At 35.2% G+C, this 11,235-nt stretch overlaps 1 protein-coding gene across 1 annotated transcript; it reads left to right on the plus strand.

Annotated features, from left to right (window-relative positions):
* The first annotated feature begins 2,282 nt into the window (after positions 1-2,282).
* LOC124445122 (cAMP-dependent protein kinase regulatory subunit-like) lies at positions 2,283-11,004 on the plus strand. Its single transcript, XM_046995830.1, is given in 15 exon segments — positions 2,283-2,362; positions 2,769-2,843; positions 3,029-3,120; positions 3,377-3,450; positions 4,186-4,274; positions 4,832-4,915; positions 5,473-5,537; positions 5,651-5,746; positions 6,201-6,258; positions 6,843-6,984; positions 7,162-7,277; positions 7,859-7,921; positions 9,630-9,677; positions 9,845-9,934; positions 10,720-11,004. Coding segments are annotated over 15 exon segments (1,281 nt in total). The 5' UTR covers positions 2,283-2,287; the 3' UTR covers positions 10,834-11,004.
* The last annotated feature ends 231 nt before the right edge of the window (positions 11,005-11,235 follow it).

Consider the following 11,235-nt stretch of genomic DNA (forward strand, 5'->3'; position numbering starts at 1 on the left):
TCGCAGCATCTAAAGGTAGCTGTACAGCAAAATACGTGGATCATGATATAGTAGCTATATTGTTTAGATTCTTATCCCCTTATATGCACAATCTTAAGTATATTGGACAATGGTATCATCGCAAAATCAAGTCAAACTCGTTAAATAAAAGTTATCTTTGCTAGAGTTAAAAAATTAATGAAACTAATCGAAATGTTACACATTCAATGATTGCAATGCAATGCGTAAATCATCTAGAATAATTTATGTGAAGCAAATCCATGAGCAAAACTTTAACCCGCGAGTCTGTTCCGGCTCTTGACCAAATTGATGTTTTGTTGAGCATCGGCCAAATCCCTTTAATTATTTAATTTTTCAATACCTTTTTACTTTGTCTTTCACCCCCTTCCATCGTTTCAACATTTATCATTTTTACAATTTTAAGATTTCCCCCCTAAAACTACTATTTTGCACACTGGTGTGTTCTGTATTTATTGCAAAGGCAATCGACCAATCAAAAAACGACTCAAAAAGTTTTTAATATTTATGACGTTCATAATGCCAGTTTGACTGTTTTGAAAACTATATTAATGCTTTTCTCTTATTCTCAAAAGTACCAAAAATGACTTAGGTTTAGAAGTTAGCTAAGAACGGGACGATATATAGCTAATTTTGAGCATGCTGCTATTGTCCTGCATGTACATCGACCATTCATGAAAAAGCAGCTCTTGATTTGAACGTCATTTACTCTTCACATTATCATCAAGCATCTTCCCGCTTATGCAATCCGAGAAAGGGTGCAAGATATGTTTTTTCCGAAACTGCAGAACTTCAAAACTGAAAAAGAAGGTCAAAAACGTTAAAGTAGCTGCACTGCTGTTTACACAACTGCTCTTTCGTTCAATGGTCGTCACGGGAAGAATGATATGGTTGACAAATTTGTTTCTAATCTGAAATAGACCGTCAGCTTGAGCAAGCGAAAAAGAGGCACATCCAAAGAGATGATCAAGGCAAATGATTTCGAGCTACTATGTGACAAAAATGGGCAAAGGTTATCTCGTTTCTCCAGTTACAGAGACGTTTATCGTTTCTCTGCAGTTAATCGAAAAGATGCAAAGGTGGGTTATTTTATTGTATTTGTGATAGACTGACAGTTCTCACTCTGATAGTTTCTCATTTACGTAATGGCCACGAAACCATATCACGTGCCATTCCACAAAACATTCATATAAGCAGGTGCTTATACGGACCATGAAAACCTGTGTTTTTTCCCTTGCATGATCATAACTTCTCATCTCATTCCGCGTACATGCTTGGAGGTGAGTGCGTGCTTTCCGTCTGAAAAACAAATTGTTGAATATAGTTTTTAAGATGGTATTATTTGTATCATAGAGATTTAAAATAATTGTTTAACAAAGAATGCTGATCATACATGTTTGTTTTTTTTCAGATGAATCCAATGCAGACGTTCAAGCGCATAGCTCACCTTGTTTGCTTATTGGTGCGTGTCAAACTCCTGTATCAAAGGTATTTGAAGTATTGGAAAATTTTATTTTCGATTGATGATTATTTTTTTCTAGGATATCCGTATGTACACAAATTTAAAGTATGTAACATTGCATGTATTTGCATTTCCCTGCCTCGATCTAGATGTAAACTTTTTCGTTTACAATGAGTTGAAGCTCTTTGCGGTTTTCAAACTGCACTTGAGAAATAATTCGTTTAAATTAAATAAAAAATAAAATGAAATCAAATCACGAGAAACCCTAAAAGAGATTATAAATGAATGATATTACCGTAACTATTTGTACGTTTCTTTCAACAAGTGTTTGATTTTGGGAAAACAAAATTTCATTATATTGGTGGTTTGCAATCGTTCTCGTAGGACTCCTCGAACAAAGAGTTTTTCGCCATCTTGGTTGAAATTTGAATTGTAAACGAGAAAAATCCTTTGTTGAATTCAACCAACACAATCGCTGTGACGTAGTAAGAAACCAATCTATAGGGATAGGCACAACTCTAGAAAGCTGATTTGTGATTTGTTTTGTTGTCTCCCAAGAAAGCAATTGTTAACGCCTGATCAGCTGACAAACACTTTTGAACTTGTACAATCTCACTTTTCTAACATACTTGTGTGATTATTAACGTACCTGAGTTGATTCACTCAATCTGCACTTGTAGCTGAAACAGCTCTTATTGCAGAAATACTTGTGATTTATCTGAAATATAATATAAATTGGAGCTTTTCTTATCTACATCATTCAGATTTTGTTGCAAAGGTTCAGCCCTTGGCGTTTCAATTGAAGAGATGATCGAGGATAAGATCGACAACGCAAAAGTCGAATCACTTTTTGATCCACTCGATTTCAAAGCTTTGAAGGAGGTATTTAATATTGCTGCTAAATTGCTTGTGGCGTGCAGTTTTAGTAATAAATTTCAGTTTTTTGATATAAAATATTTTGGGGGAGCAGGTTTCATAGAAAAAAATAAAAGGAATTTTTGTTTGTTCTCTTCGAAAGTATTGCATTTTTCATGAGCTCACATCTAATCGTGACCATGCACTTGTTTGATTTGCTTGTTTTACACGATAAAAACCTGCTCAATATATAGTAATATAACTAAGTATGGAATATTTATAAATCTATGTACACAGGGCTTTAAACCAATACACGTTGCAAGCCAAAAAAATTAATACATTAATGCAGATGTTCAGCATGGAAACATTACATTACGTGAAGTATTCTTATGGTAACGATTATGTTGCTCACATGACACCTCGATTTTTTTAGACACCATTAGGACAGGAGGCGGTCCACTTGCTTTCTCTTAATCCAACAAGTCGTACAGCCGATCAGATTCACACGGTGAGCTGAAAACGTAAATTGAACATGTGTTACATAATCATCAATATGTGAATGTGACAAACTCGAAATAGCATATATTTTGTAAAGTATTGAGTTGTAAAAACGTGTGTATGTCAAAATCAGATGAAAGAGTGCCATGATGTGAGCCGTGGTGTGCGGCTGAGCAAATATATTTTTAAAAACAGGCAATGATGGCCGTTAAAGTGAGTGTTCCAGCGTTTAACGAATACCCCTTGAAGATGCAAAGACAGTTGATATCAGTCTGTTGGTATGAAAGGTGAAACGTATATTATAAATTTATTCGTACCATCATGCTGACATCGTACTTGGTTATAATAGAGAAAGTTTTGGTGTCAATCACTTTAGTTCAATTAAACATATTGGCCGCATTCGTGTTTCATCGTCGCAGCACTTATTCAAAGAATATTTTTTCACACCATACCTCTTAGCTTAATCTTGTTCTTTACTACATTCGCTTATATGAACTGAGAGACTAAATTTTCTTCACGGAAGTTTTATATCAATATCCATAGATTTGAAAGTGGACGCACCATTATTCGTGAAGGACACCAAGCTGAATGTTTCTACTTTATTTTATCAGGAAAAGGTACATCATTGGTTATCAGTGGATATTTTCACCTAAATTCTGCCACAGCATGTTACTACAAACAATAGTTTTCCGCCTTTTCTCGTTGTTTTTGAACAAAAATGAAATTTATACATTGCTAATGTATTACTTTCCAACACACCTACAAAGCAATGTAATTATTTTATGGCCATTTTTATAGAAAAATAGTTTTTACTTTAAAAAGTTTGGTTGTCTCTAGTCCTCTATCGTTTTCAGAAATACTATATCGTTTGAATTTAATGCTTTTAATATATGTTTTGTTTTCATAACCACAGAATATGCAAATACACAGAAGGGTCACTCGTGTTGCAACCTCCGATTGTTTTTTCCTCGCGCATGTTGTGCAGCGCATATCGGCCGCTCTTCCATTGTTACAGCAAGTTGGTTAGGGTTTTCACTTGTTCCAACCACTAAAACGACCCAAAGTTATTTCTTAAGTCGAAATATTCTCGCATTCAGTACTCAGAAAGGACGTCATGTTATTTTAGTGGCTGGAAGCAAGTGACAAACTCTCATCAACTTGCTCGAACAATGGCGGACGTGAGGACACGTGCACACCTGAATGATCCTTCTGGTTACATATAAGAACAATTAAAACAAGCAAAAATTACGGTATTAAACCAACACCGTCCTTGGCACTTTTCGAAGGGTTTTGTACCTTGCTCGTTGTGTGGTAATTTCTGTTATTTGGAAAGTTTGTCTAAAATTTTTCAGTGTTGGTCTACAAGACGTTCGACTTGAAACCAGGTGGCAAAGAGAAAATGAAGAGAGTAGCTCGCCTTGAAAAAGGAAGAAGTTTTGGGGTAAAGGACATTTATTCATTTGAAAAGTATATACAAGTTGTTTATTGATTTGCTTTTAATACACGGGTAATTCCATTTTTTTCTGATTCTGTTGGTAGCCATCGTTTGCTCGCAATTTCTAACATGTCTTGTTTTTGTAGGAGTATTTATAGATGTACAGTTATTTTGTGTCTTCGTTTCATCGATATTTCTGTGATTTATTTTCACGATGTAACATTTTCTTCTGTCCTTTTTTAAATCCTGTTATAATGCTTTGCACATTGGGGGTACGCTATACTGTTGAAGCCAGCCAAAGCGGCCGTTTCTTGAGTGACAACATCAACTAAAAACACAAAAACATATATATTCAATTGGTGGGTTGCAACCATCCCCCTGTGAGTAAGAGAACAAATGAATGCTCGCCATGTTGGATGAAGTTCGCATTATAAAAAAGGAAAATCCTTTGTTAAAATCCTCCAACATGGCGACTATGACGTAGCTTTCAACCCAAGAATACGCCAGTCTCAGAAAGAAAATAAAAGGCGCAATTTACAAGTCGTCATTTTCATTTAATTCAGGAATTAGCTCTGTTGCATCATCGACGTAGAAACGCGACGATTCTCTGTAAGGATGAAGTATCCTTGTTAGCCGTTGGAAGGAAGGTTTGTGATTTTAAACAAGCTTTATTAAACTATCTGTATACAAAGTATATTCACCAAATGCGTTTTGACAAATCAATCGTGCATGCATTGCTGTTGAGTGAGGATTATCATTAAGGTAATTTTCTTGTAAATGCTCATAAATATTGTAAGTTGCCTGGACCTATGTTTACCCTGTTCACACAACATGGTTTTGGTTTATATAAACTTTCATGAATCTAATAATACTTACTAATTAATGCTACATGTTCTCTTGTTGATACGATATGCTTATTCTTTTGTCATAATGATTACCCTGTATTGTTTTGATTATGGTAATTATAAGAATACCTTGCCAACCTTTCACGAAAAACTGCTCAAATACTATCTGCGATCTTTATAGAACAAAACTGTAAGCGTATACATCATGATGGGGAATTGCAATCTGGCAATGTTTCATGCCAAGTTTAGTTTTTAAAAATCTGTATATTTTCTGCCATACACTGACAAGATAAAATTTTCAATTCAATTTTCGTGGATTTTTCTGTCTGTCTTATTTTTCACTTTCTTGCCGCTTTTAGGATTTTTGTGAAATATTTATGAGTGGTGAAAAGGGAAAGGAACCAGAGCATATTTCCTATCTCAAGTGTGTCTTTTTTTACCTTTTTTCGCATTTTTTACAAATGCATGCCTCATCCAAAGATGACAGCATGCATTTGAATATTCGTGTATTCAGATCGTTTGTCATTGACGATCGACTTCAACTTCTACCTGCAGATCCATACCATACTTGAAGGATCTTCCACTCGAAAACCTCGTTGAAGAAAAAGATGCTTGCCTCTTTCACTATTTCAGGTTTCAACCGAAAAAACTCGACAGCGTTCTTTCAAATAACCTGTGTTAGATTCACCAATAGTTTCTTGAATTGTGAACAGATTTCCAAAACAAATCTTTCGGGAATATTTTTGTTGCTTTTGTATTATTGTAAACAAGCAATGATACTGATAGAGAATGGCAGAGTTGAGGGGATTTAATTTTACCTATTATAGCATTGTAATATCTGCAACTGCATTGCGAAATCTGTTATACCAGTGCTAATGTCTGCAACAATTTTTTTGTCTCATTCTGTATAATTAATTTCCTGCTATTCTTGTGCAATATGTTGAGTGAATTCTCGTTCATTTACAGAAAAAAACCAACTAGACAGCTTTTCATCGAACAAAAATAATCTATGAATATAAACAGTCTTAGCAAAACTTCCTGGTAACGTTTTTTCGTTGTCCAAACGATCTTTTACCTATATTTTTAGAAGAGGAAAGGTTATGGTAAACAATAGTGAGAGCGATAGGATCTACATAGCCAAAACGGCAAGTTTGTTTGTTTTTTCAATCAAGTACGGTTAAAAATGCATCCAAAAGATAGTGAAATTCAACATTATACTACACAATTTGTGCAACTAAGTTTCGCTCTTGTATTTATTCTTCATATGAATGTGATTGTGAGTCGTATCACAATATATGACAGAAATAATAAAATAAAGAAAGTCTGGGTAGCAAATTTGAAAAAAGTGCAATTGCCATGGTGACTGGCCTGGAACCAAAGAAAAACCAAGAAACGCGAAAGAAAACCAAGAGTTCTGGAAAGAACTGTTTTAGCATGAGAGCACTAACTCGAAAGTTTAAAAAAGAACTGTTTTAAAGATTGTTGTCAACGTATGCTAACTGTTAGGAACGAATAAACTTGTACAACTTATATAAATACAAGTCGATTCAACTGATTGAACTCCACTAGATCTTATACTTCTAAAACTGCTGGTGATTTGATCGATGGGCACGAACATATGCAAACTCTGACAATAGTTGTCCTCTTAACCAAAGCTCTAGACTTTGTCTTCGAAGAAAATAATTTGAGCTTCTTCATCGGGGTTGTGACAGATTTCTTCTGTTTTAAGGGTTCATTTCGAGTCTTGACCAGGATATTGAAACGAAAACTTGACAATCGACGTTCTGTGAATCATATTCCGATGTCAGCGACCCAAAATTTTCCTCTAATTTCGATGAATGAGGTGAAAAGAATGCGAACTATTAGTCGAGGTATCAACTAGCACTTCTCATAAATTTCACATTTATTGCGAAGCACAGGTACGAGTTAAGAATGTAGCGTCGTAGAATAAGTTTTGATGTTTTTTCTCGTTTCGTTGATAAAGTAAAACGACGAAAGAGTTGCTGAAATGAAGTAATATACAAGTTATTGTTTCATGTCCCGTTTAGAATATCGATCTAGAAGAATTGCAGCACTTCCACCTTTGTCTGGTGAAACAACATCGTTTGATAACTGTCGCAGTAGTGACAAACGTCGTACACAATTGTCAACCTTGGCTAGCGCGGTGAGCTTATATATATGCAATCAAACCAATATAGCTGATAAGCATACTGTACGTAGCTGCGTATTTGCTACACGGAACATACGTGCATAGTGCGTAAGCCTAGATTATGATCACGTGTACTCTTCAGTGTAATAACCAGGACAAGTAGACAATTTTAAGTAAAGCAAAACAAAACAAATTCCGAAAACGGACATCTCGTTTTCTTGATATTAAAGATAATACAAGAGTTTTAAAACAAAAGATGGTGTAATATTTCGTCTTTATTCCAAAGACATCTTCAGACTAATGAGTCTATGTTCAATTTTGGTGGATGTTTTGTGCATGTTGCCATTTTGTGTTAATTTGTGTTGCTTTCATACCATGAAGAAGAGATCTTTTAGAACTGTGCTTCATTAAAGACAAATTAAAATTTCACGCTTTTGCCTTGGTATATATTAATATTTTATACTGAAATCGACACCCTTTCTGCTCCCATTTTCCCCAGTAAATCCATTACTCCCATAATGGAGGATAGACCGACTCATTTTAGAGCATCTGCTTCCTTGTGAGCATGGGTTTAAAGTCTCTTATTTTTTTCAAAGGTTCCGAATAAAAGCAAGTACGTCGTCGTTCAAATTGAAGTATTGAAACCAAAAGATCAATTTGTAAGTGAAGATTATTGCCCAGACTCAGATGTAACTGTATATTGACTGTAGTTCATCGTCAGTCATAGCAGTTTTTATTAATTTTGTAAAGATTCTGACGAAAGATCAACATTGCAACGGGAGCTTTTGTCGTTCATTTTATGCGTGGTTACTTATAATGAAGGCTGTGTACGAAGTGAGAAAAATTATAAAGTTGTGTGACCACAATGCATACGACAAAGCACTCCAACCAATGCAATGAGGTCAAAGAAAGATATCTTCAAGACAAGTTCATTTTTAATTAGAACAATTAATGAACAATAAGTAATATTGTTCATTAACAATTGTTGGAGCACAGTTCGAAACAGCCAAATTACCATGTAGACTGGACTGAAACTATAACGCAAATTGGGGGAGGTGGAAGCGGTGTATCTGTGAATATTTACATACATCACCCCCCCACCCCCCTCCCACCTAATAGGTGTTCTATTTTTGGCCCTGCATGCAGTTGATATAAAAGTTAGTGTCCATTCAGTGAAAATTGTCGACTTTTTCAAATCAAATTCTTTTCAATCTTATACTGCCACACTTTTAGCGAAAGTTCCAAATTGCTGCACATAACGTGGTTGCAAAAAGTCGATCGCGCGACAAAAGGCGTATGAGGGAGTGTGTTTTGGACTTTTGGTCGTTGAAAAGATCATATTGAAAGTTTCATAAAATATTGACGATTCAATTTCTTTTGATGTACAGAGTGTATCGAGAAAGGAAACCTTGAGAATTTTACGTTGTAATAATGAAAATGTCTCATAACTATGTTAAATCAAATGGGGGGAAAATACAAGGTGTGTCAAAAAGAGAAGACCTTACGAGATTTGACAATTGTTAAAATTTCAATGCATGTTCACTATGCCAGTCGCACGGGTGCATTGTTGTGCAGATTTTGCTGTTAGAATTTTTTATCTCAGGGCCAGAAAAGCTTGCGTGCTTGAAAATAGAATATGTAATTTATATGGTTTCTAATGATGACTCATACATTGTCTTGGAAGAATGATTGGGCATAAAAATCATACTAAATAGGTTGGTTTCGAAAGTTCTTTTTTCACACACGTTGTATTGGTGGTTTGCATGTTACGTCACGGCATACATTACTCAGTATACAGAGGGTGTCCCAAAAACCGGAAACGGCACAAATAATTATGTATGTATTTAAATAAAACGTCCGTAAGATAATTTAGTCAGCAATAGGTGGTGTGCTCCCATTCCCCTGAGAGTGAGACTGTGAGAGGACAATGGATTTAATAATTAAGAAATAAAAGATGTTTACTGTGTTTGAACAGGCTTATACAAACGTAGGAGACCTTTGGGAGAACTCGAGAGCAGATCGAGTGCAAGCCCTAGACCGAAGGTAGAGGGTTGCACATGCTCGAGAGTTCTCATAAACGTCTCCGAGGTTTGCATAAGCCAGTGCAAACACGAAAAACATCTTTTATTTCTTTTATAAATTAACAATGATGCGAAACAGACAAATTTAAAGTAAACGTATTAATTTTTCCTCAAAAATGTATTAATGATCGATTTGAAAATTCTCTTTGACTGATTGATTGTTATGATTGATTTGATTGGTTGAGCTCGAATGTTGTTTGCACAGGCTAATGCAAACACAGCTCTAGACCAATCAGCGCACGCGTTTCATTTTGTTTATCTTATAACATGATATATTGTTTGCTAGGGGTTATCCTCGGTCCTCTTCGATTCCAAATCTGCTCGATGTCATTTGGTTTGTATATTAATGTAGCTTGCATAGTAGACCACGTGGACTACATGGTTAGTTGCTTTCTCTACGCTTACAGCGTGCGAGATGATTGCATGTTTGAAATGGACAATCGTATTGTAGAATATAAACCTCATACTGGGGTAACTTGTTCTCGTTTTGATACTTTTAAGGTGAGCAATGGTGGAGAATGTATTCTGATATCAAAGGAATGGATAATTTCTCATGCAAGTGAAACAACGTTGAATAAAATGAGAAGACAGGTAAATGTTTGGATTGATGTTGTCAGATGTGTGAGCATTACGGTGTTTTCTTCAATGGCCAATGTCAGTTGAAAAACACATACAGAATATGGCGAGAAATTTATGCTGATTTTATGGACTGTTCAACATCGGTATTTTGATGATGAAATCTTCCAACCTGGCTACATGGCAACAAGTCCCATTGAAGGCACTCTACAGTGTGTATAAAAAAATAACCTTTCGTAATCCCACGGTTGCATAGAGTGTTGTCAGCTACGTGCATGTATATTTAATATCTTTGTTGCAAGCACGAAAACTTTTCTGCTCTTGAAAATTTGACGTAAATTTGAACTGCAAAACATGCACAGAGATGCACCAGCAGGATTAACATACTGATCATGCATTAAAATTTCGAGGAAAATCCCATATGTGAAAAGAATTCATGTTAATTTCATGCTCTGTTGAGCATCGGCTGTCGTCACTTTGACCTAGTCCTCCAACATGGCTGCTTTGACGTCATCATATGCAGAAACGCTGTAGGTTGATAATTTCTTTAAGGCCTGTTTTTATACACACTCTATAAAGGAGAAAAAAATATTCACGAAAGTCTACGTGATCTCACGTTACTCATTGCCTGTTAAATTGCTTATTTACTGTTACTTTAAGTTGATAAAAACACTTTAGGTTGATATAAATACTTTAAGTTGATATAACAAGCTTAACTTTCTATGTCTTCGTTCATTAAAATTTAGCTAGTGCAATCAATGTATTGTGGAATGTATAATTTATGTCTGTCTATGATTTAGATTCCTCAATATCATACCCAAGAGTCAATCCAACAGCGACTCGTGGATCAAGCTAACTGGAAATTCTATAAAAGCCAAACTTTAAATGATATTTTACAAACATAAAACCTTTAAAAGAGAGAATTAATGTATTTCAATGGTTGTCATCATTTTTAAAGCATTTTTTCAGATTTGTTTTTATTGCTTAAGAATAATTATACCTGTGCTCTATCTACTCCTCGTTATATTTAAGGAAAATTACTTAAAATAACTTAAAATTAAATACTCAGAAGTTCTGTTTGGCCATTGTCGTCGTTGAGTTTAAATCCGTGCTTATGTGCTGAGTTTTAAAAGTTTGGTTAAAAAGTGGGACACACACACATGCTCTAACAAGAGAGAAAATCGTTATATTTGTTACAGTGTCACTGTTTGGTTATTCTTACATCAAAAGTTGATCTTGTTTCCTACATGCTTGCGGGCTCTACTTCTTTGGAGGTAAATTCAAATTATACGCATGCGTTAGCGAACGGCGTTCAG

Source organism: Xenia sp. Carnegie-2017, unplaced genomic scaffold, assembly GCF_021976095.1.
Source record: "Xenia sp. Carnegie-2017 unplaced genomic scaffold, XeniaSp_v1 HiC_scaffold_22, whole genome shotgun sequence".
In the NCBI taxonomy this organism is placed as follows: Eukaryota; Metazoa; Cnidaria; class Anthozoa; order Malacalcyonacea; family Xeniidae; genus Xenia; species Xenia sp. Carnegie-2017.